The 22,026-nt window shown below is 38.7% G+C and overlaps 3 protein-coding genes across 3 annotated transcripts; 1 reads left to right on the top strand and 2 right to left on the bottom strand.

Moving 5' to 3' along the window:
* Nucleotides 1–9,276: 9,276 nt before the first annotated feature.
* LOC109423269 (uncharacterized) lies at nucleotides 9,277–10,560 on the bottom strand. The gene is made up of 2 exons (XM_019698201.3): nucleotides 10,298–10,560; nucleotides 9,277–10,229 (listed from the first exon to the last, which is right to left on the bottom strand). Exons 1-2 carry the CDS (start codon nucleotides 10,437–10,439, stop codon nucleotides 9,502–9,504), a joined length of 870 nt encoding a protein of 289 aa, XP_019553746.3. The 5' UTR covers nucleotides 10,440–10,560; the 3' UTR covers nucleotides 9,277–9,501.
* Nucleotides 10,525–11,447, top strand: LOC109423268 (uncharacterized). Its single transcript, XM_062849331.1, has 3 exons — nucleotides 10,525–10,854; nucleotides 10,917–11,091; nucleotides 11,151–11,447. The coding sequence occupies exons 1-3, from the start codon at nucleotides 10,668–10,670 to the stop codon at nucleotides 11,179–11,181; spliced, it is 393 nt and encodes a 130-aa protein (XP_062705315.1). The 5' UTR covers nucleotides 10,525–10,667; the 3' UTR covers nucleotides 11,182–11,447.
* A 7,325-nt stretch (nucleotides 11,448–18,772) lies between these two features.
* Nucleotides 18,773–19,857, bottom strand: LOC109423267 (uncharacterized). The gene is made up of 3 exons (XM_029871720.2): nucleotides 19,235–19,857; nucleotides 19,032–19,179; nucleotides 18,773–18,967 (listed from the first exon to the last, which is right to left on the bottom strand). Exons 1-3 carry the CDS (start codon nucleotides 19,353–19,355, stop codon nucleotides 18,838–18,840), a joined length of 399 nt encoding a protein of 132 aa, XP_029727580.2. The 5' UTR covers nucleotides 19,356–19,857; the 3' UTR covers nucleotides 18,773–18,837.
* Between the last annotated feature and the right edge of the window lie 2,169 nt (nucleotides 19,858–22,026).

Here is a 22,026-nt window from a genome sequence, read left to right as displayed (position 1 = left end):
CATTCAAATGTACGCGACCTGTGTAAATTTCATATGTGATGAAACAACAATTTTAATTTCTCTATAATACCATAAAATATATCGACAATGATTTTTCATAAGGGCCTAACTGACTTGATCGATTTCTCTTCGTCGACTCTCTCTTTCACTAATAACTTGATCAAAACGAACAAAATCATTATTCTTTTTGTTTCTATAGCAAGATGTAGTCATCTCCTTCGCATTTCAATCAAATAAATTTGGGAAAACTCAATACACATTCTGTAATAACACAAAGAGAGGATCGATGAAGAGAACTCGAAAATGTCAGTTAGGCCCTAATGAAGAATCAGTGTCGATATGTGCTTATTTTATCTGGTATGTGAAACTACATGGCTCTGAATTAGCATGGCCCGTTTGCATTAAAGCTATTTTTTTTACTATTTTAGCCATTTTCTCTTATGACCATTGGGCGTGCAGTTTTTCGATACCAACTTTTAAGGCTTGCATTATCACATGTTAAAACCTAATATTTTCCTTTTTATTTTAAAGTACTAGAATATAGAAATTGACTGATACACTGTCTTGAAAAAATAGTCAAATATATCCCACATTTAATGTGTGATAGCGCCTTGAACTTTTCGCTTTTTTTCCTGCCGCACCCGGTACAAGGATGCTGCACACGGCAGTGAAGATCTGCACCGTTGACGATCGAGTTTCGGATCAAGATACAGAAAAAAAGGAAGTGGATTTAAACCTATTGCCGAATGGTTGACTTGTTCCGAGTAGAAGAAAAAATCAAAACAATATCATCATTAGATATCACTCAGTGAAGTACTCAATATCATAGCTATTGGTTTCTTTGACATAAGAGATAAAAGATTAAAAAATAGTATGGGGAAGAACATAATAATAACTTATTTAGATATTATAAGATCAAATTAATATATGGGAAGATCTGGGTTGTAGAACATCAAATCAATATCAAAAAATGATCTGACAGATAGATTAGATTAAAAAAATCCAATAAATGGCCGCGTCCAGAATTGAACATATGACCTTGTGATTTAAGAGCAGTGACATTACCACTGCTCTACGACTCATATTTGAAAATAGGAGGTAACAAGAGCATCAAGTTCTACGTTTTTTCCAAAGTGTTTTCGGCTTATGGTTGTTGTGTTGGTTTGGTCGCGCCAAGTTGAAGATGAGTGTGTGAAAGAACTAATTTTGATCTTGAACAGTAATTTTCAGATCTTTCGATTTCTTAATGATGCAGATGGAATTGCGAAGAGCTAATTTTGATCTTAAGTAGTAGGGTATATGTACCATTCCTTGGCCTATTTTGCAAGCCGCCTTGACAAATTTGACCTTAACTCATGAATTAATAGCACTAGAAATAATATGATGTCCCTTTTACACACTCTAGGCAATGTATGTTTCACCAATTGGAAGTAAACTAACGTAAATATTCTAGGATTTACTTAATTAAGTTGAAAAGATTCGATGCGATGGTATGCAACGTTGGTCTATGGTACGAAAATTGGCCTATTAGTGGATACAACGTTGGCCTATTGCTTTCCATGCACTAGAACCACTTATTATCTCATTTTTTCAATATTTCTGCTGAAGTATTATCTCTGTTTGTTCACCAATCTTACTTGTAAATTACATTTTCAAAAAAAAACTGTAAATAAATTACTTAAACTAAAGTTCTTCCTTAATTTATTAACGAAAACAATGCAACCCTATTATTGTGTTATATTTTTACAGTCACCGTGCACAAAATCTTTCTTCCTGTTCGTTCTTTCTGGTTCTTACGCAAGCAATGTTGTTGACGTCATTTTATCGGTGTTGTTGACGTCACTTTACTGATGGGCCAAGATTTGGGTACATATTGAAAAAAATGTCCTCAATATTCGGCCCACATTCAATTTGTAAAATATTTATTATTCGTTGAAAACAAATATACAAGTTCAGAATAGCGTCTTTGACCGTCGCATCAAATGTTCATTTATTGAAAAGTCAGTTCGAAATGTTCCAGAATCTTGTCATTTATGATCATGTGTATAGACTACCCACTAAGCCGAAGAATCATGGCGTCTACAAAAGCTAAACAAAGTGACATTTTCATTAAATTTTATTGCTCCAAAGTGCTAAAATTGAAACGAAATGTTACAGTTGTTTGCCGCATAGCTTTTCCGATATCCAGTTATGCGTGTTTGCTTGAGTTTTTGGTTAACGCTGAGATAGGCCGAACGAGGGGACTAAGCCAACGAAGCATCCCGATACCCTATTTTCCAATGATTAATGTTTTGTTGCAGAATATTAATACAGTTTCCACTGAAGCGACAGCATGAAAAATAAAAATGAATTAAAGCTCAATTGAGAATTGCATATTTTCTTATGCATGATTTCATATTTTATGCCTATGCTACAAATTGTTAACAAAGTGATCCAAATTTCAAAAACGACATGTGTAGACATGGTGACATGGTTTGGTTACAGGTATCAGGTATCAGAAGGCCGGCTCCAGAGGCACGTTATCCTCCATTTGGGACATTTGTGCCATCGCCAAAATAACAGCCTATTTCATCATCTACCTGAGGGAAAAGGAAGGAAAAAGGATTTGGATGGGGATAGGGGCAGGTAGGGAAATAGGAAAAATACCCTGGAAGAGGGTACTAACGCACAAGCGTACCACAATGGGTTCAAACAGCGCCCTGAAAAGGGCACTGTAATAACGCATAAAGCGAAAGAGAGCCTATAGCTCTTTACCACAGCGGGTTAAGAACAACAGAATATCCTGAAGATTCAGGTTTCTGAAGTCAGTTTCACTTAATAAGTGTTTACCGAATACTCGGAAACGCAGTTGCGCGAAAACTGGACAGTTACATATCAAATGATACGAAGTTCCATAATCGGATTCACAGCTATCACAGGCAAATGAATCAGCTTGCTGAATATTCGCCATGTGATAGCTGAGTCGGCAGTGGCCAGTCAATGCTTTGACCAGCATGCTGCAATTCTGCTTAGACAGATTAGTTAGATACTTCGCCACCCGTAGAGATGGCTCAGCACTATACAATTTGGTTTGACGACATGACTCCAAACTATTCCAATATTGTCTGTGTTGAGTGACAGCCCAGGTGTGAATCTGAAGCTTAATCCAACACTTCGATATCGGAATAGCTGGCTCAGGGCCAATGAAGTCATGTGATGCTCCAGTGCGAGCTAACTCATTAGCCTATTCATTTCCAGCGATATAAGAATGGCCAGGTACTCATACAAGGTGAACAGCGTTTGCTGAATTCAGCTCCTCGATTTGAGTTCGACAAGCGATAACTATCTTCGACCTGGAGTTGGCCGAAGCAAGTGCTTTAATAGCAGCCTGGCTATCTGAACAGAAGTATATTACTTTGCCCATTACGTGCTGCTGAAGTGCTGATTGCACTCCGCACATAAGAGCAAAGATTTCGGCCTGAAAAACGGTACAGTGTCTACCAAGTGAATAAGACTGATACAGCCTTAGCTCACGAGAATAAACACCAGCACCTGCTCGACCTTCGAGAAGGGAGCCATCAGTGTAACATACGATGCCGTCTGAAATACTTCTTTCCAGATAACCAGATGTCCACTCTTCTCGGGAAGGGAATTTCGTGGAAAATGTCCTATATGGAAAATTGCAAGCAATTGTAAGATCACTTGGAGCAAGGACAATTTTGTCCCAATTCACCAAAAGTGGAAACAACGAGGTGTGTGTTGAACTGCGGTTCACAGGAGTTTCCTCTAGTAGACCGAGTACCCGTAACCGGTAAGTGCAAGAAAGGGCTTCTTGTTTGAGATGAATGTGTAGTGGGGCAACGTCAAAGAGAACTTCTAGCGCTGCCGTAGGAGTTGAAGAGAACGCTCCAGAAATCGCCATTAAGCACATCCTTTGGAGATGGCCTAATTTTGATTGGACCGTTCTCACTTCACCCTTTTGCCACCACACAAGACATCCATAAGCCAATATTGGCCGAACCACAGTTGTGTAAATCCATTTGATATACTTGGGTTTTAGACCCCAAGTTGTACCAAAAGTACGCCGGCATTGCCCGAAGGCCATACAAGCTTTCTTGATTCTGAACTCAATGTGAGGTGTCCAGGAAAGCTTGGAATCAAGAATGACTCCAACGTACTTTACCTGTTCAGTCACATCGATTTCAGAATCAAAGAGACGCATAGGTCGAACGCCATTACGGTTTCGCCTTTCCGTGAAAAGAACAATAGATGTTTTACTCGGATTAACCGAAAGGCCATATTGGCGACACCAACCCTCAACTACCTGAAGGGCGTTTTGCATCAGGTCGAAAAGGGTGCTGATGAACATACCAACTAACAATGTTAGGTAGTCGTCGGCAAAACCATAAGTAGGAAAACCGCTATTATTGAGTTGCCTCAATAGCGTATCTGCTACGAGATTCCACAAAAGCGGTGATAAGACTCCCCCTTGGGGGCATCCACAAACACTCAATTTCCTAATCCCTGCTAGACGCAATGTCGAGAAGAGATATCGGTTTTTGAGCATTTGGTGAATCCAATTGGAAATCATTGGAGATATACCATGACTCCGTGCGGCTTCCAATATGGCATCGAAAGGCACGTTGTCAAAGGCACCCTCGATATCTAAGAAAACACCCAAACAAGATTGCTTTTGAGCGAATGCTTTCTCGATATCGTAAACAACCTTGTGTAAAAGAGTCACAGTGGACTTACCAGATTGGTAGGCATGTTGGTTCACATGAAGAGGCACGTTGGCCAGATGAACATCACGGATATGATGATCCACAATGCGTTCTAAGCATTTCAGAAGAAAAGAGGTCAAACTGATAGGTCTGAAACTCTTTGCTTCTTCATACGACGCACGACCCACTTTCGGAATAAACTTTACAGTAATATCCCTCCAGGATTTGGGAATATACCCTGTAGCAAAACTGCAAACAAGTAGTTTTTTCAAAACATGTTTGAAATAATCAAATCCCTTCTGAAGCAAAATAGGATAAATCCCATCTGCCCCAGGAGATTTGAAAGGAGCAAAGCTATTAAGAGCCCACTCAATCGATTCTATAGTTACAATACTCCGAGCAGAAGCTAAAGAATCATAACTACAAGAAAAGACATCAGGATCATCCGAAGATGTAATATCCACACATCCAGGGAAGTGTGTGCTGAATAAGCATTCCAGAAATTCCTCATCAGAGGAAGTCAGATCGCCATTTGGCAAACGAAGTTCGTTCACCCGGAAATCCTTAGATTTCGCAAGGATTTTGTTTAACCGACTGACTTCACTCAAGCTGGAAACATTTGTACAAAGGTTTTTCCAGCCGGATCGTTCAGCAGACCGGAGAGCTTTCCTGTAGGCCTTGCGAGCCGACCTGAAAACCTCCGAACCAGCCGAACGTCGTCTGTTCCAACTCTTTCTACATTGTTTCCTGAGTTTCGCCAGATCAGAGTTCCACCAAGGGGTTCCTCTTGTGATCTTCACAGACCGTAGAGGGCATGCTTCTTCAAAAGCTTCCATGATGAAGGTCGTTGTAGTATCAACGGCATCATCTAAATCACTTGGAGTGTCAATGGATGGTGAATATCCATGAAATTTGGCTGCAACCAAATCAGTATAAAGATCCCAGTTTGTTGACCGAGGATTCCTGACACGCAATGTTTGCGAAGTAACATTTAAATGTTCAAAAAAGATATAGCGATGGTCAGATAAAGATTCTTCATCTGACACATGCCAATTGGTCAGCTCGTGACTAATTCTGCTAGAGCAAAGCGTTATATCTAACACTTCCTCTCTAGCAGATACCATGAAGGTTGGGCGGTTGCCTATGTTAAGTAATGTAAGATCTGTACTACTTAAGTACTCCATCAAACTGGAGCCTCTCAAGTTAATGTCTGAGCTGCCCCAGATGATATGGTGAGCATTAGCATCACTGCCAACAATTAGCGGAAGGCCTTTTGAAGTACAGTATGCGTTGACTTGTTTGAAAGCATCCGTAGGAGATGGTTCATCATGCGGTAAATAAACCGAACAATAGACGTATTTCCTGTTGAGGTTTCCAACAGATACATCAATTGTGATAGCACATACATCTCTGGTGGTTAGTTCAGAGATGAGTGTAGCAACTATTGCGTTGTTGACAAGCACACAGGCTCGAGGCATGACACGCGAGTTTGCCATTTCATGTTTACTGAAAGTGGCAAACACCGGGTTCACAAGGTTTCCTAAATAGAAATTTCCCTTACGAAAGTAAGGTTCTTGTACCAAGGCCACTTGGGCTGTACCATTTTGCATAAGTCTGCAAAGATTGATCGTTGCTGTTCTTTTATGCTGAAGATTGATCTGAGCTATCCTAACCGTAGCCACTACCCAAACTAGGTAAGATTAAACTCTTCGCAACAGCAGCACAACAAAGAACAGCAACAATAAAACCAAATCGGTATCGATTGGAAAACGCCAAAGGCGAGGATACACAGAATACACTGTGTAAATCGCATAATGCGAAACCATATAGGTGAAAATTTAAACTAATTAACAACATCTTCATAATCCCGCCCTTATTTAGCCTCAAGTGAGACTAAAGAAGGGCAGCTGATTGTCTCGGAGAAACACAAGGTCCACTGCACCATTGCTCCGGTTAGCGCAGTAAGGGCTACATACTGTGGAGGGCGCCCTGGTACTCCACAGGCTCCGTTAGCGGTTAGGTTTTTATTAGACCCCCCTAGCCATTCATTCCTAGGCACGGTAAGCATAAAGCCGCATCACACCATGAATTAGGGGTCACCTGTTGGTGGATTCTTACCACCGGAACAGGCGGTCCGTAGTGTTATTCTTAGCCAATTGAGACAATCGCTACCGACACTACACAGCTATCTAGGCTGATCGAGAAAAGAAGTTAATATTGATGATCAACTTCATACGGACAGCCTTTTTATTTTGTAGTGCTAGAATATAGAAATTGACTAATACACTGTCTTGAAAAAATAGTCAAATATATCCCATATTTAATGTGTGATAGTGCCTTGAACTTTTCGCATTTTTTCCTGCCGTACCCTGTACAAGTATGCTGCACACGGCAGTGAAGGTCTGCACCGTTGACGATCGAGTTTCGGATCAAGATACAGAAAAAAAGGGAGTGGATTTAAACCTATTGCCGAATGGTTGACTTGTTCCGAGTAGAAGAAAAAATCAAAACAATATCATCATTAGATATTACTCAGTGAAGTACTCAATATCATAGCTATTAGTTTGTTTGACATAAGAGATAACAGATCAAAAAATATGGAGAAGAACATAATAATAACTTATTTAGATATTATAAGATCAAATTAATATATGGGAAGATCTGGGTTGTAGAACATCAAATCAATATCAAAAAATGATCTGACAGATAGATTAGATTAAAAAAATCCAATAAATGGCCGCGTCCAGAATTGAACATATGACCTTGTGATTTAAGAGCAGTGACATTACCACTGCTCTACGACTCATATTTGAAAATAGGAGGTAACAAGAGCATCAAGTTCTACGTTTTTTCCAAAGTGTTTGCGGCTTATGGTATTGTTGTGTTGGTTTGGTCGCGCCAAGTTGAAGATGAGTGTGTGAAAGAACTAATTTTGATCTTGAACAGTAATTTTCAGATCTTTCGATTTCTTAATGATGCAGATGGAATTGCGAAGAGCTAATTTTGATCTTAAGTAGTATTTTCCAATGATTAATGTTTTGTTGCAGAATATTAATACAGTTTCCACTGAAGCGACAGCATGAAAAATAAAAATGAATTGCATATTTTCTTATGCGTGATTTCATATTTTATGCCTATGCTACAAATTGTTAACAAAGTGATCCAAATTTCAAAAACGACATGTGTAGACATGGTAACATGGTTTGGTTACAGACAAATCAATCAATCAATCAACATGTTTGATTTATTTGCGCCCAAAACAGGACGAATGTCTACCAATAGGAGGCAATCAATGAAGTACTAGATTGGAGAAATGAGCTTATTTTTTCTATGGTGAGAATGCATGCATTCAATCTTCAATGCATGAGAATCCATGAAATGATGCAAAAAGCGTGGCTATCATGATTCCTTGCTTAATTTAATGCTGTTTGAGCAAAACTTTGAGTAACTGTGTTATTGTTTTCTCCATTTCTTGCAACTTAAGCAACAAAGTTTTCAAACAGCAATAAACAGCATTACAAGGACAAGGAATCATAATATTCATTTATTGGATTCGTACCACAAACGCAAGCTCGATATCGAGATCCAGATCATGTTGTCATCGGACTCAAATGGAAAGCCTTTGCTGGATTACTCACAGTGAAATAAAAAAAAAAAACTGATGTTGAACTGGGCAAAGTAGTGGAATTAACTGCTAGCTCAGCTCTTGATGATGACCATTAAAGAATCTATCAGACTATTCAGTTTATATTTTTGTGCCTTTTATAATATTTTAGTATCGTGAAGAAAAGCAAATATCTAGTATTTGCGTTTTATTTTAATTGTCGCATCTATAAATTTGTTTAGGGGGTATCCACAAATGATGTAGCATATTAGGGGGAGGGGGAGCCTGGGATTGGTAATAGGTATGGTAAAATATGCTATGAGGGGATAGGGGGGAGTAAAAAATCGGTCAAGAAATGCTACGTCGTTTATGGCGCTCCCTTATTGAAAATGAAGACTTTTACCTCTTTTTTGTCCCAATGCTCGTTTGTAAAATTCGTGGTAGACATTAAGTGACATCTATTTATTACGTAACGCTAAATTTGACATTTTTGACCTCGGTGGTTGGTTTATTAGGATCTGGGAGCCATCCGTAATTCTTTTTTGTATGAAAACTCATAATTTGTATGGATCGTAACGCTAGGATGTATTCCCTGTTGGCCTGAAGCTTTACGTAATTTATTAATTACCTATCCCCTGAAGCGTTAGTAATTTGGAAACAGCACATTATGAAAATATACACGAAAGTTAAAAATAGTTTTCATGCGCAATTTTTGGAAATTTCAACATTTATACAGCGGGTTGCACAAGGCTTTCCGATGATCAAATTAAGTACTAATTTTGAAATCATACCACGATGAGATATTGAGCAGATATTTGGCAACTCTTTGAATATCTCACTCACATCATATTAGGATATGACATCAAAATTTGATCGTTTTGAGTTATGATTATGATATTCACGTACACCGGGGATTGGAGTCAAATGTTGAATGTGATATGGTAAAAATACTACTGTCCACGGTATGAATTCAATAAATAAGTACTTATATGTATTTACAAAGCATTTCTGCACAGACAACTTATTCGAACTAAGGAACGCTTTCAACAACGTTCCAAAAATCTTAGCTGTTTAGCACAATATCGGTTCTCGAATTCGTAGAACAAAGTTTCGCCATAAGCGATTTAAATCTATTTACATTCAAAACTGTTCAAATCAGTCTTGGCAACTCAGTCGCAGACGAGAAGGGACTGATTACACAGCTTTGAAGAATCGTTTTCGCTTATTTAAACTCTTTTTGCTCTTCTTTGGTCTCTCCGTTGTCGTAGTGGTAGGTATTTCCGTTACATCATCCAAGTCTTGATCAGCTTCGGTAGTCACTTCATTGTAGAAAGATTGATCCACCTGTTCTCCAAAGTTGCCATTGATATCTTGGAGTAAGTTGATTGGCTGAGTCAAAACGTTGAAAGATATTGAAGGCCCGTCCAGCGTACACTTTTCGTACTTTTCAGCACATTCCTCAAACGTGGTGGCGTTTTCGTTATCAATTGATCGGTATCTTCTGAAGATATCCATTCCGAATACCGACGTTCCGAACTTCAACCACGGATCGCGCCTTTCTCGTACTCCCACTTCACACACGAAGCGTTTCCTGCAATCGTTCGTGTGAACTCCCAAGAAACTGAATCCAATATCTGTCACCAGGTCGGTCCAGTACAGTTCCGATTCGAGATAGTCTGGCGAGCGTTTCGATCTGCCTGTGTACTCAACCGCGCTACGATCCCAAGGATGATGATGCTCGAAGCTTATCGGTGGTGCCGATTCACGGATGATGATCGGTGCACAACCTCCCGATTTCCTGCCAAAACCTCTGAAGAATGCCCAGATCACGAACAAGCCCAACAGAATGGACCCTTTGACGATTGCCAACACAAACACTGCTATGCCCCAACCCCATCCCCAGCCCCATCCGTATGGCCACCCTGTCGAAAACGAAACGATAATTAGAAATTGTTTGTCCAATTAACGACGATTTCGTCGAATAGCTCACATCTGGTTCCTTCAACAACTTGACGACTTTGCTCGCGATCCGTAGTCTGATCTATCCGAGGAGAACCCACTGCAGTATTAGCGATCACCGTGGTCAGCGCCACCAGTACCACCAACACTATCACCACCCCACTGTTCCCCATGCTGGTTTTGTCTTTAGTAGGTTATTACACTTGAACGAACTGTCCCACACTAAATCGACAGGAAATAAACATCGACCGTATTTATAGGCGGAAGTGGTGCACGGTTTGACCCACGACGCTAATTGAAGCTAATCAATGCCGGTGCTCCTGCAGTTGGACGTGTTATAAAACCGAATATTGTGCCCAAATTTTGCTTTTAGTTCAATTTTGGGATCTGGAGCGTCGACAATGATCGGAACCGGCCGTAACCTTTGGATCGAAACGAGGCTCGTCCTGGGCATTCTAGTGATGTGCTACGTGGTGGGCGTTGCATGCGCTTTCCAACGAAGCACGATAAGTGACTCATTTTCCGTCGCCTTGAAGGAAGAAAGTGGTCGGGCTTCAGCAGCTGTGGACGCTTATTATGGACAAATGTGTAAGTTCAGTGGTTTGGGTGAAGTGTTGAGGAGCATACGGATTGATTTGATTGTGTTTTAGGGTTTCGCACGTGGCAGGCTCCATTGATGATGGCACTCAAGTGGATAGCAACGTTCACTTTCCTGATGTTCACCTTTGGGACCACCGCAATTCAAGGCGCAGCGCATTACTACAAACACGAAAACGAACAATCGCATGTACCGACGGTAATCAATGGCTATGTGGAAAGTTATGGGTAAAACTGTGAACTCTTAATGGAGAAAACATTTGTACTAAAATTGTACTGTTTTATAGAACACCAGCGATCACATCGTTTTGGGGCTGAGTGAACTCGCCTACGCTTTGAAAATAAGACTGAGTAAATGGTTATATTAAGATTGTATATAGTGACTATATTTATTCGAATGGATGTGTAATAAAATTTATTTATTTTAATTCTGTAACAACTCATTAGTTTAAAGAAATCTTTCCCTTAGTGCAATTCAAGTGTTCGTCTAAATATTTCTTCCTCCTTTCAACTGCCCCAAAATCCTTCCTTTTTACTCCATAGTTCGACTAGCCACTAGCGAGTTCTACTCTTTGCATGATGATCATTGTCATCAGCTCTAATTCTAGTTTTAGTCAAGGCTCTACGACGACTGCACGCCGGCACACATTCAATTACAGTCTACGCAGTCTTGGTTACAGTTAGCGAGCAAATAAGAATTACGGTATTGTCTGCTGAAATCTTTGGCCGACATCTAACGTGACATCAACCGGTCATTGATAAGTTTGAATTTGACCACCAACCTGACATTGGCCTGACTTTTAACCGATATTCGCCCATTGTAATTCACAATAAAATGCGATAGAAATTCACCTTTTTTCATAAATAAAAATTTAGTACAAGTGTCTTCTGCAAAGTATTTTTGGGAAGTTTGCCGAACAAACTATTACCCTATTTGATCAATTTTTGGAGTTATGTATCATTTTTTTTTGGGATGACCCCTTAACATAGTTTTTCGTTATAATTTTTCTATGGATTTTTTTGGAATTTTCGTGTTTTATATAAAGTTGTTCTTTGTGATGAAATGCACCTCCTTCTGATTTACCATTTTTACAAGTGGAGTAGAGCTAGCATCTGTTGGGGTCTCCAGTTAGTCTAGTGGTTAGGGCTATGGATCGCCAATCCGGAGACAGCGGTTTCGATTCCCGGAAAATTTTCTCGAATCTCTGGGCATAGTGTATCATTGTACTTGCCACACTATGTACAAATTCATGCAATGGCAGGCAAGTCCTTCAATTAATGACTGTGGAAGTGCTCTAAGAATAAGTTTAAGAGAGGCAGGCCAAGTACCACTTCGGACGTTGAGCCATAAAGAAGAAGAAGAAAAGCTAGCATCTCAATGAAAAAAATAAAAAAAAATCTTGGTGGAGACCTTGGAGAAATCCCTGGATGGAACCGTTCAGAGATTATTGTTGGAATAATTTATGCAGTTTCTGCTGAAAATCCTACAGCAAATGCTGCTGTGATTCCTATAGATATTTTGGGATATTTGGGCCTAACTGACATTTTCGAGTTCTCTTCATCGATCCTCTCCTTGTGTTATCACAGAATGTGTATTGAGTTTTCCAAAGATTTTTTGGTTGAAATGCGAAGAAGACGACTGCATGTTGCTATAGAAACAAAAAGAATAATGATTTTGTTTGTTTTGATCAAGTTATTTGCGAAAAAGAGAGTCGACGAAGAGAAATCAATCAAATCAGTTAGGCCCTTATGAAAAATCATTGTCGATTTCTTCAAAATTTTCAGCTTGCATTCAAGAAGGGTTCCACAAAATTTTTCTTTAGAATTTTCTCAGTTATTTCTGCTGGAAATCCACTACAGATTTCTTCAGGAAATCATGCTGAAATTGCTCCAGGAACACTGCTAGGATTTATTCAGGATTTTCGGGTGAAATATACCAGGAATTATTGCTGATTCCTCAGGCAATTGCTGCTGGGAATCCTTCAGGAATACTTTGAGGATTCATAAGAGCAATCATTGAAGAAACCCCAGCTTGAGTTGCTTAATAAATCTCAGCAAGAAATCCTGAAGATAAATAAATAGGAATATCTCAAGGAATCCAAGCTGGAATTTCTACTGGTATTCCAAAAGAAATTCCTATAGAAATTCTTAAAGAATTGAAGCGGACCTGGTGTGGTGGTTAGAACACAAGACCATCACGCCGAGGACCTGGGACCGAATACCATTCCCGACATTCTCACAAATTGTGAGTTCTTCCTTCGGAAGGGAAGTAAAATGGGGGTTGAAGGGGGTTAACAATCTCGTAAATAAAGACAAAAAAAAAAAGAATTCTCCGCAGAAAGCACTAGAGAAATTTCTATAGAAATCCTTGGAGTAATTACAGGAAGAAATTGTATAGGAATCCTTGGAGAACCCTTAGCAAGAATTTCGAGAGAAATCCCATGGAGGAATTCCAAGAGAATTTCACCAAATATTTATTCACAGATTCCTCCAAGTGTTCATCGTGGAATTTCTTCGCGGATGACTCCAAGAGTTTCTACAAGAATACCTCTACGGAATCCTCTGGGAATGCCCACTGGGATGCCCCGCAGATATTTATTCTGTGGCATCTGTAGCGACTGCACTTGACACTGAAGAAGTCTGTAAGTCACAGACGAAATAGGCCTATCTGTCCGAAGATAAGCACAGTAGTAGAATTAAAAGGAATTTGCTCGTCCTTTCTAGTTTTTCTTTAAAAGAGTTATTCATTTTTTATTTTCTTTTGCAAAAGTAAAGTATTAGTGAAGTGTTTTTAAATTAAACTAGAGTCTGAAGTAGAAATTGTTGCTGGGATTCCTCCAATTATTCTTGATGGGATTCATCTAGCACTTCCAGCTGTAACTTCTTCAGAGTTTCGGGTCATTCGGCCGAATGCCGTTTGGGCACAAAAGGAATGATAAACTTGAGTGATCATGCCACTGTTTCTTTTATCAGTATCAGTTATCGAATAACAGCCGGCCCGTTACGTGGGTAGATCACCTTAGAATGGTGCGTTGCGGCGTAAGATCTACCACCATATCAAATTTCGATCTTGCTTATGTTTTCATGCCAAAAGTGGCCGATTAGTGGTGAGCAGACATTCCAGGATCGAGATTTGATGTGCTTTTTTTTTTTTAATATTTTGTTGCTAATCCACATTTTATTTCAGGAGTAATCAGGTAAATGTTTTGTTTATAAATGCTTATTAATCATGATTATGATTGTTTTTCAAACAAATGTATAACAAAACATACACAACACACACTGACATACATTACATATACAAATATATCTCATCATATATTGGGAAAGGGAGGGACCATCAGGGCACCCGATTGAAACGATTTGGATAGGAGCTTGGAACTGCCTCCTCCTTGTTGTTAACATTTCGTGGATTGAGGGCGGGCTCTTCGACCCCATCTATTGGGAGTATTCTGTCAATCGAGGGCTTGATTTTGCAGTTGTTCGTGAGAACTTTCTTCTGGAAGGAGATTCTTTTCCCCTGACGCGGGTTTCGCGCAAGTGTCTCTGCTTGCGGGTCCGCACAATCCTTTTTGGCCCTTCATACAGGAGAATGACTGACCACTAACAGCAGCACAATCTTGATCAAATCGCTTTTCAGATTATTCCAGTGCTATAGGCAGCTGCCTTGCTACAATAGATGGTAGAACAATATCATCATATCATCATCATCAGTTATCGAATAACAGCCTATGATGCAAAGAAGGAAAAACTTCTGACAAAAATATTCTCTAACTGTTCCCTTAAGTGTAAAACTAAAAAAAATACCCAATGATTAAAAAAGTAAAGATTTCTGATGATCATATTGGCAGCTAGAATGTTATCCAGAGTTTGTCCACGACTCTAAATTCTTTTGATCATAGTTCGGTTAAACGGCATTCGGCCAAATGACTCTTGCGATCAGATGCCATTCGGCCAAATGGCGTATGGCCAAGAGACATTCGGCCAAACAGCATTCGGCCAAATGACCAGGGATTCTTTCCGAATTGCTCTAGGAATTCTTCCAGGAATTTCTCTCCGTATTCTTACTGGAACTTCTTTTCAGATTCCTTAAAAATTTCTGTTGAAATTGCTGCTGGAATTTCACCAAGACTCCTAAAAGCAATATTTAACTGCAGAAATGCTCTAGAAATCTCTGGTAGAAGTTCCTAAATGAATCTCAGCACAGCAGAAATGTCTGAAAGTATTCCGAGAGCAACCATCGCATCAATTTCTGAAGGAATCATCGGAGAAATCCATGGAGCAGCGGAAATTGTAGTTCTAACACAAAACCATTAGGCATTCCTGAAGGAATTCCAAGACGATTTCTCGTGGAATTCCTCTGCTTGCCGGGGTTTTTCCGAAATTCCTCCTAGGATTCCTCCCGGATTTCCTCCTGGGACTTCTCAAGGGAGTCTTCTTGAAGTTCTTCCAGATAATTTTGCTGCGATTCCTTCAGAGTTTTCTTCAAGGATTACACTATTGGAATACATCCAGTAATTACTGTTGGAATTTCTTCAGGAATTCCTACCAGAATTTCTTCAGTAATTCTCGCTGAGATTTCTCAATCATTTTCAGCAGAAATATCTCCAATTGCTTCTCTTGAGAATTTTTCAGGAATTCTAGGAGGATTCCCTGTTGAACCACATGGAAAACACAGAAAAAAAATCCTTTGATAATAGCTAACAGAAATATCTAAAGGAATCCCACTAGCAGTCCTGGAGAAGTCCCAGCAGTAGCTCCTAATGTAATCTCTTGAGAAATCCTAGAAGGAATACAAAATTTATGAAAAAAAAATCCATTAATAAATTACAGTAAGAATTTCTGGACAAGTCCTAGCAGGAATTTCTAGAAGATTCTAGGACGACTCGTTGCAGAAATTGCTATGGAAATTTCAGGAGGAATTCCTGGAAGAATTCTTGGAAAAATCTTTGAGGGATCCACAGGAGAATTTCATTCCATTTCCATTATGGCTCCACATCAAATGTGCAAAATCTCAGTTCGATCAAAGAAACTATATTATAGCACCCGCCATTCTAAATTTTCATACAGTTTATTATAGAGAAAACTACTTTTTCAAAAAAGAATCGCCAGTGGTCACCCCTTGATCCTTACATTTTGTAAGAAACTTTACTAGGAATCAGAACATCCTTCAAGAAGTCAGGCAGGTAAACCCACGGAAAATCTATTGATTTTCCAATGAAAATTGTCAGGTTTTCTAGTGATTTTATTATCAGCCAAGTGTTTCCAACTGCTTGTTTAAAATCATATTTTGTAATTTAAAAACTTTTTATCGACTTTTAGCGTAGCTTAACTCACGCGGAATACCGTGATCAGAAAAAAGTTGGAATTTTTACTTTGAGCAGCTCGTTTTCAGCCGTCTGTGGTCCAAATAAAAAAAAATTAGCGATGTTCTACCCAGCTCTTCTATTTTTGTGTTCTGTAAAAAATATGTTCTTAGGGATGCTCATTTTCCCCAAAGACTTGCGTGAGTAAGGAACATTTTTAAAAAACCTCGCTATTTTCGATTGACGTTCAAAATTTTAAGAGTGATCACGAAAAATGGCTAGAAATCGGTTTATTTGGCAAAAAGGCATGATATAGAGGTAGTAAACTATTTGCGTAGCTATCTTAAACATCCATAGCTACAAATGAACACGGCTTCCGACCGGCAAGTATTTTAATGATCTTGATAAGCATCCTAGAAGGTTCGAGTCTTCAGCAAAGTGTTTTATATTGATTGGTACTACACTTTCACGTATTCTATATTGATCTAGATCTGCTGTAACTGATCTAGACAAGTTTAATTATTTATATGGCTCTCTAGAATACTCGATATGCATTCTGGAAGGTTGCAGTCTTCGGCAAAGTTCTTTGGATTGGTTAGTACTTCACTTTGCCGCCTTCAGTGTTGATCTAGATCTGCTGTAATTGTCCTAGATAAGTTTTATTTCTCTATATAATTTTCTAGAATGCTCGATAGGCATCCTATAGAGTTGCAGTCTTCAGCAAAGTTCTCTGGATTGGTTATTACTTATTTTTTCATCTGTGGTTTTGACCTAGATCTGCTGTAATTTATCTAGATGAGTTTTAGTTTTCTACATGACTTTCTGGAGTTCTAGCTATGCATCCTATAGAGGGTTGCAGTCTTCGGCAAAGTTCTCTGTGTTGGTTAGCACTTCACTTTTACCTCATCGGTTTTGATCTAGATCTGCTGTAATTTATCTTGAAAAGTATTATTTTTCTAAATTAGTATCTAGAACTCTCTACATGGGTGAAAACAATTTACCACAGGGTTTTTATTTCGCAATCAAGCAAAGACTATCGCCGTTTGAAGCATTTTTGAGTAATTCCAGGAAAGTGCGAGGTTGCGTAAAAAAAACCTACATTTGGATTGATTAGTAGTTTCGTGTACGTAGTGACTCGCGACGGTACTGCGCGTACGTTTATAAAATACATACAATTTTATACGTATAATATCATGTTCACACTCATCCGTGGCTGATCGAAAATGATTTCAGTAGTAAACACAATCAGAAAAATAAATTTTAAGTAAACGTTTTTATTTTAAATTTATTTTTGCAGAATCTCCTTAGTCAAGAGAAGATAAAAACGTTTTTTTTGACATGAATTTCAAAAAAATGATATTTTGGCGTTGCATAATAAATGAATGAAAATCTGAAGGTTGCTGCACTAGGCACGGTGTCAAAATTTTGATTATTACCGAACTTTCATGTACCTCGGATTTTTCTTCATAGAATGTTAGAATTTCGGCTATACATAATCTATAAATGCAGAATTTGAAAATATTCTATCGGGGAAAATTTGAGTTAGCTGAGTTTTTGGCTATTTTCCATACTAAAAATCAATAATCACTATTTTAGCCCAAAAAACGTGTCATACAAAATGTATGGAAAATTTTTCGCCGATGAAATATTTTCTAGTTGGCCGATTATGAATATATAGCCCAAATACTAATCATGAATATTCGATAATAATCGAAATTTTGACACCGTGCTAGGGAGTCATTACAAAAGCAAAACAAATATCTAGATCAGCCACAGCTAATCTAGGCCAAAGAAACTTTCAGAAAGCATATCCGGAGCCCCAGTGAACACTAGGGCACTAGAGAGAAAATCAGAAAGATAAAATTTAATTTTTCATTACATCAAACGTATTCGTTCATGCCTTTCATTTCGCTATGATGATGATGATGATGATAATATTGTTCTACCGTCTATTGTAGCAAGGCAGCTGCCTATAGCACTGGAATAATCTGAAAAGCGATTTGATCAAGATCGTGCTGTTGTTAGTGGTCAGTCATTCTCCTGTATGAAGGGCCAAAAAGGGTTGTGCGGACCCGCAAGCAGAGACACTTGCGCGAAACCCGCGTCTGGGGAAAAGAATCTCCTTTCAGAAGAAAGTTCTCACGAACATGAGTCGGAAATGCCCGAAAAATGTGAGGCGTGAATTTTGAAAGTTTTCATAAGTGACATCTTACCATCTTGGCTGATGGTTTTTTTTTTGCACCACTTCTGTGTTACGAATCAATTTGAAAATCACTAAGAGCCAATGAAATTTCATAAGTTCGGTGAATATGTCTGCTGAAGTATCAAGCTAGTATTGTTTAGTTGCAGTTACCACTTGAAATGCCTATCAAATAAGGCTATATATTATTGAAAACGATGAAAGTTTGAAAACTGCCAATTTATCCCATCTTACAGTACAGTTAACGTTTTGGGTTGAAAAGCGCTGGTCAAAGTGGAACAATAGTCTTCTTTCGTATGTGAAAAAGACAAAAAAAAACATAATAAGATGATCCGATTGTGGAAAAAGTATTCATGCATTAAATGCGGTTTCTTCTATTGGACGTGAATAGTCAAAAATAATACACAATAACCACATTTTTCTTAATATGTTTTTAATAAATATTTTCGAGCCCGTTTCAAACCTATTCTAATAATTTTCTTTGAACAATTTGGCTATATCACGTATCCGATCCTTCCAGAACAGTTGGTGGCTTCTAGTGTCTCTCTGTGGATTCAGGTCATCGAATATACTGTTTTCTCCAAACGTTCTTTGGTATCTGTAGAATATTATTAAATGTTCAATAGAAACCACGTCAGTATGTGTATCATCATCATACTCACTCCAATGATCGCCGGCCAAAGATTCCGCTGTAGTACGATCCACTTCTCCAGCCTTTGCTGAAATACAGCAACACCAGAGCACCCAGTATCAGTCCCAGTGCTGAGATAAACCAAACGTAAGCTCCGACGGTCACTCCAACGGGCGCAACTAGAATACAGCAGCATTAATCTTCCTATCCAACTCAAATCCAGCATCAACTTACATATTCCGTAACTGTACTTAACGTTATCCAGTGTCACATATTTGTTATGATGCCCGAGATGAGACCCGGGATGTGCAAACGCAGAACCAACAACGCTGATCAATACTAGAAGCAAAATCATTTCTAACGTTCCGAAAAGAAAAAATCGTCCAATCTACAGCTGATCGTTCCGATGGATCACGTCCAAATAAGGCACCCCGAAGATGATACATTTTTTGTAGAGCTGAGATATTATTACATCATGCCAACGAGTACACTAACTGGTGCTAATGAGATGGCGTCGTGTTCCGTTTTAAAGGTATTACCGCATTCCATGATGTTTTGATTTCGAGTGGCCTCGACTGGGACTTGTTACTTCCACAATACCGGGTACACCTTTTTTCCGTTCAAATGAGAGTAAAAGTTGTCACCCTGTTAGATAAGGATTTTATTTGTAATGTTGAACAGATCGTGAATCAAAGTGTTGCAACAAAGGTGAGCATCTCAGAGCATTAGCGATCAATCTGTGCAAATCTTACGCCAATTTTGTTTTATAATCATTCCTGATTAATCATTTTCGGGTTTTTTCTTCTACTTTTTCACGATTATCAAAAACTTTAAATTTAATGAATTTATTTTTCTGAGCTGTCATGTTCACAATATTTTTGGAAGCCCACAGCACGTTATAAGGTGCATATCAGTTGAACACCTCAAGTTCTCCATACAAACTTCGGTCATAAACTGTGAAGTCCCGTTCCAATATTTTTCGAAAATTCTTTCACTATGACATTTCTAGGGTCTCAAACCTCTGTTCTTTTTTTCATCCCATAACGCGAACTAGTGTTGAACGGTGTTATCGGGTGAGTCGGTCGGGAGCAGTAATCAAAATCCCCGATACAATAGCCTCAGGGTCGGCACGCTCACGTCACGTAATTCGCGAGCAGATAACTCTCATACTTAAAATAGGGAACTACAACAGCCCTTCAAGGACAACTACACTTCAGTTTATTTTTAAACTATATTTCAGGACCCTGACACTTCTATCCTCCTTCTGTCTCCCACGTTCTTGTAGCAAACCTGACCTTGTCGTTGGGTACCACCTCCTGAAGTACTGCATCTCTCCTATCCTCCACTGCGTCCTGGGTATTGAGTTGTCCAAAAATTGTCTCACGAAACCTAATGCAAGCCTATGCATATACGGGAGAACAAAAGATGTTTACAAAGTTCTTACAGATAGATTAACACGGGAAACCTGAACACAAACCACTACCACACAGGAATTTGGATTGGTCAATTACGCGCGATGGTGGCGCGCAGGCCTTTGTACACCCGAATAAAAAATACAGTAGAATAACCGAACGTTGTATTGTAACAGTACTATTTAGAACCATATTTTTACAATAGACACCACAGTAAAAATAAAAATACAAAAACAACAAGATGTAATGTAGACACCATACCGTGAATTGTAAATAAGATTTTTACAATATATTATACAGGTTGTTAAGTATCATAACAATATAAAAAAATATTTTTCTCAATATATATTTTTTTGCAAAACCATACATTTGATTGATAATGAATTGTTCAAAATACTGATACGTGGGTTTAAATATACCGTACATTGTATAGTACATGAATGGTCCCAAACAATAAAATTTACCGTAAATAAATTGTTTTTAATTGTAATTTTACTACTGGTTATACATTTAATCAAATGGTTTTGGAATGGTTCTCTTATGTTATGTTGTATTGTTTTACATTACATAAACCATATATTGTTATATTATTTTGTCATTTTCCTCCATTTAATGGCACCTTAGGCTTACTAGATTTAGTAGAATGCGTTTTGGGAATTCTCCAGAGCGTTTTGGATAACCCTTCATATATAGGAACGCCCACGTCTAAGTCTGAGTAGTCTCTGATTGCATTAACAGTTGAAGCTTAGGCTCCCATGCCCCACCAGCCAGATAACCGGGTTTTGCAAACTAAGCATTATTTGTGGCAACACTTTGAGCGGCATGATGGAACTATGCCGTGCGCGCTAAGTGTTACTAGACCACTAATACGTAGTTGCATGAAGTGGGTGACGAGGTACATAATTATCATTACAGCGAGCTTAACCGTTATTGCAATATTGAGGCACCAGTTTGACTAAAGTTTGAAATACATAACAACTCATGAGAAAACTGTCAAGTTCGATTCAAATATAAGTTAGGTTAAAAAGCGAACCCGCAGACGAACCTATATTAGAAGTCATTTCAGTGTTCAGTCCAGTCCATATGTTAAAGATGGCTCTACGTCAAAGATAAAGTTCGTCAATCGCATTTGATTCGATTGTGGTCGAAGGCAAGTTCATATGAGAGAAGAGGAGAAAACTCCCCTAAATGCAAATACCGAAAGAATAGTGTTGAACTCATCCACTGATTTACGATAATCTGACCTGCATCTTTCCGAGTTGGCCTACATTCGTATTTCTCTCATCGCACTCGACACACCTAGCCCACCATATATCTTGGACCCCTGCTTGGACCTGTAGTTCTTAGGACATCTGGTTTACCACTGATTTAAACATGTTATTGACTTTCAATTGATGTTTCAACTTATTTACTTTTTTCTCTTTCCTTTCCTTTGCATCAAAAAAGTCACAAACATCAACAAAATCTTAAGGACGAACGGGACGATCAAGGAAATATCCGCCATTGCTCTGTTGCTACTAAGATGGTAATCTCGGATTCTACTTCATATTTTGCAACAAAAACTTATCATTGTGTATGCTCACTTGCAGTGCATACGCTGATTGTTTTTCAGCA

This window comes from Aedes albopictus, chromosome 2 (assembly GCF_035046485.1).
Source record: "Aedes albopictus strain Foshan chromosome 2, AalbF5, whole genome shotgun sequence".
NCBI lineage: Eukaryota > Metazoa > Arthropoda > Insecta > Diptera > Culicidae > Aedes > Aedes albopictus.
This window is presented reverse-complemented; position numbering and strand designations above follow the sequence as displayed.

What these genes read in the sequence shown, in the direction of transcription:
- LOC109423269 (XM_019698201.3), bottom strand. Translation starts at nt 10,439, where the DNA reads ATGGGGAACAGTGGGGTGGTGATAGTGTTGGTGGTACTGGTGGCGCTG. An exon ending in AGTTGTTGAAGGAACCAGAT is followed by an intron (nt 10,230 to 10,297) that starts GTGAGCTATTCG and finishes CGTTTTCGACAG; the next exon opens with GGTGGCCATACGGATGGGGC.
- LOC109423268 (XM_062849331.1), top strand. Translation starts at nt 10,668, where the DNA reads ATGATCGGAACCGGCCGTAACCTTTGGATCGAAACGAGGCTCGTCCTG. An exon ending in CGCTTATTATGGACAAATGT is followed by an intron (nt 10,855 to 10,916) that starts GTAAGTTCAGTG and finishes ATTGTGTTTTAG; the next exon opens with GGTTTCGCACGTGGCAGGCT. An exon ending in GGCTATGTGGAAAGTTATGG is followed by an intron (nt 11,092 to 11,150) that starts GTAAAACTGTGA and finishes ACTGTTTTATAG; the next exon opens with AACACCAGCGATCACATCGT.
- LOC109423267 (XM_029871720.2), bottom strand. Translation starts at nt 19,355, where the DNA reads ATGATTTTGCTTCTAGTATTGATCAGCGTTGTTGGTTCTGCGTTTGCA. An exon ending in TAAGTACAGTTACGGAATAT is followed by an intron (nt 19,180 to 19,234) that starts GTAAGTTGATGC and finishes GCTGTATTCTAG; the next exon opens with TTGCGCCCGTTGGAGTGACC. An exon ending in TTTGGCCGGCGATCATTGGA is followed by an intron (nt 18,968 to 19,031) that starts GTGAGTATGATG and finishes AATATTCTACAG; the next exon opens with ATACCAAAGAACGTTTGGAG.